Source organism: Cystoisospora suis (genome assembly GCF_002600585.1).
Source record: "Cystoisospora suis strain Wien I chromosome Unknown contig_12494, whole genome shotgun sequence".
Classification (NCBI taxonomy): domain Eukaryota; phylum Apicomplexa; class Conoidasida; order Eucoccidiorida; family Sarcocystidae; genus Cystoisospora; species Cystoisospora suis.
Genome location: NW_027165254.1, coordinates 1 through 2,165, shown reverse-complemented (window position 1 = coordinate 2,165; position 2,165 = coordinate 1). Strand labels below are relative to the sequence as shown.

Below are 2,165 nucleotides of genomic sequence, written 5' to 3'. Positions count from 1 at the left end.
GTGCTGTCTGCTCGCAATAGCAGAAACCACTTGTGGAGCCAAGGGGGCGCTAGAGTGCTGCTATTGCGAGCAGACAGCACAGACGTGTGGAAGGTGGGTCCCGGGCTTCATCTCGAAGTTCTTACACAAGGTCTAGGCCGTCCAGTCCTCCGTCTGGAGCGCGGATGGCGAGTGCGTTCTGTGGGGAGAGGAGAGAGAGTGGAGGTGGAAGGCGCAGGGGAGAGGGCGGAGCAGGTTGGACAGGAGGAACAAGTACAAGCCGGCGACACAGCAGGGGAAGGGGAGAAGGAGAAGAAGAGCGAGGAGCAGTCGAGAGGAGGAGGGATACTGCGGCAGCCGCTGCGGGCCTGGTTATGATGCTCATGCGGGAGCACGGCGGCGGAGCACACGCGACGGACGAGGGACGGAGGAGAGCAGGTGGAAGTGCGGCGAGAAGGTTAGTCACCACCTTTGGCACTGGTTCCAAGCGCGCACACATGATCGGGTGACGTTTCTGTGGTCTCTTTGGTCAGTCTCTTTGGGGCGTTCGCACATCTTGTGGAGAGTCTTGTGAAAGCGCCGTGTTGCTGGGGTGATCGATTCGTGTGCAGTGATACCCATGTGCGAAACTGTGTTCTCGTCTTATGGCTCTCCGGAGACAGGAAAGATCGGTACGTTGGACACGTCTTCTTTATCCCGGTATATACTCAGTAATTCCTCAGGACATGACCAAGCGTCCGCACGCCCTCAGACGAAACTTATACTAGCCCGCGTCGATTTGGGTTTCCCGACCGTCTGTCTGACACTCGTGACGAGTTTTGCTAGGACACGCACCAGAAGGTGGGTTTAATACATGAGAAACTGTGGCCATGACGCCTCTCTTGCTGTGTCGGTGGCAACACCTAGGGGAGTCTTGTGCCCAGCAGGTAGACTGGGGTGGAGTGTGTTCTCAAGTGTGCGCGCCTGACGATGATCGCTCGACTTGTCTGTGTCGAGGGCTGCGTGTCCTGGTGCTGTTCCCTCGGTGAGCGCGCACAGGCGCTACGTTGTTGGCTGAGTGCTTCAAGGGAGGACCCGTGGGAGGTTCAGTGTTTGGGTGATTGTTCGTGGCCGCGTGTACCTCATCGGTCGAAAAAGAAAGAAGTCGACAGAACAGTCCTCTTTGTCTGGGGCTCACGGTAGCGTCACTCCCGAAACATCTGCGCTTGGACCTTGTGCGTTGGGGTTGCCACGCCAGCGGCAACAGTTCAGAAGCACACATTGCTGGAATCGCAACCCTCATTTTTTGCCGTATTCAGCTCCACGTTGAGCAGCGCTCTCGCTATGGCGCAGATGCTGGAGGCGGCTGTTGCACACTCGGCGGCTATGGCCTCCGCAGCCGGAACGAGCTCGGGGACGGCGTCAACAGGACCACGCGGTGTGTCGCCTGGTTCTTCGAGTGGCGTCGGTTCGGGATTTCCCGCCCATATTTCAATTCTTCCATCGAGTCCACTGTCAACAAGCCCATCGTTGAGCGGAACCGGATCGCAGTTGGATCAGGGAACATCTTACCCCTCTGCAGTACCATCGCTGCAGTCCTACAGTCTCTCATCTCATAGTTCATCAGCGGCAACTGCGGCTGCTTCAACTTCTCTTCTCCCGTCCGGGTTCCGTGGTTCTGTATTCTCCGCGGGCGGAGAAACTATCACTCCGTCGTCGCCATCGGAGACACCTTATGGTCCTCCCACAGGAGGCGCAGCTAGCAGTAGCGCGGGAGCTCAAATCACGGTTCCGCCTCCCCCTCCACCGCCCCAGGTTACATTCAGTGGCGGTGGAGGGACTTCAGCGGGTGGTGTTCTCGCCGGAGTGCAGGCGAGCGGCGGGATTGGAAGCGCAGGCGCGCAAACAGCTCCTCCACCTCCGCCTGCCCTTTTTGGAGCAGGAGGAACTGGTGCTGTTGGAGGAATGGCAGCTGCGGCTCCAGCAAGTACCACCGTCGCTCCGAGTGCCGGAAGTGGCGTGGCGGGAAGTATAGTGGCTCCCCCGCCCCCACCTGTGGCCTTCGGGGGCGCAGGCACGCACACGGGGGGCAGCACGTTCTCGGGGGCAACGCAGGTAGCAGGCGCGACAAGTACAACTGGCGGTGCGTCTGGAGCTCAGACAGCTCCGCCACCGCCCCCTCCACCTCCTCCGCCTCCCCCTCCTCC

At 59.9% G+C, this 2,165-nt stretch overlaps 1 protein-coding gene across 1 annotated transcript; it reads left to right on the top strand.

Moving 5' to 3' along the window:
* Positions 1-57: 57 nt before the first annotated feature.
* CSUI_011498 (uncharacterized protein) lies at positions 58-2,097 on the top strand (the record flags this gene model as incomplete). Its single annotated transcript, XM_068071596.1, has 2 exons — positions 58-436; positions 1,278-2,097. Coding segments are annotated over exons 1-2 (1,092 nt in total), but the record flags the coding sequence as incomplete, so codon positions are not given.
* Positions 2,098-2,165: the final 68 nt, after the last annotated feature.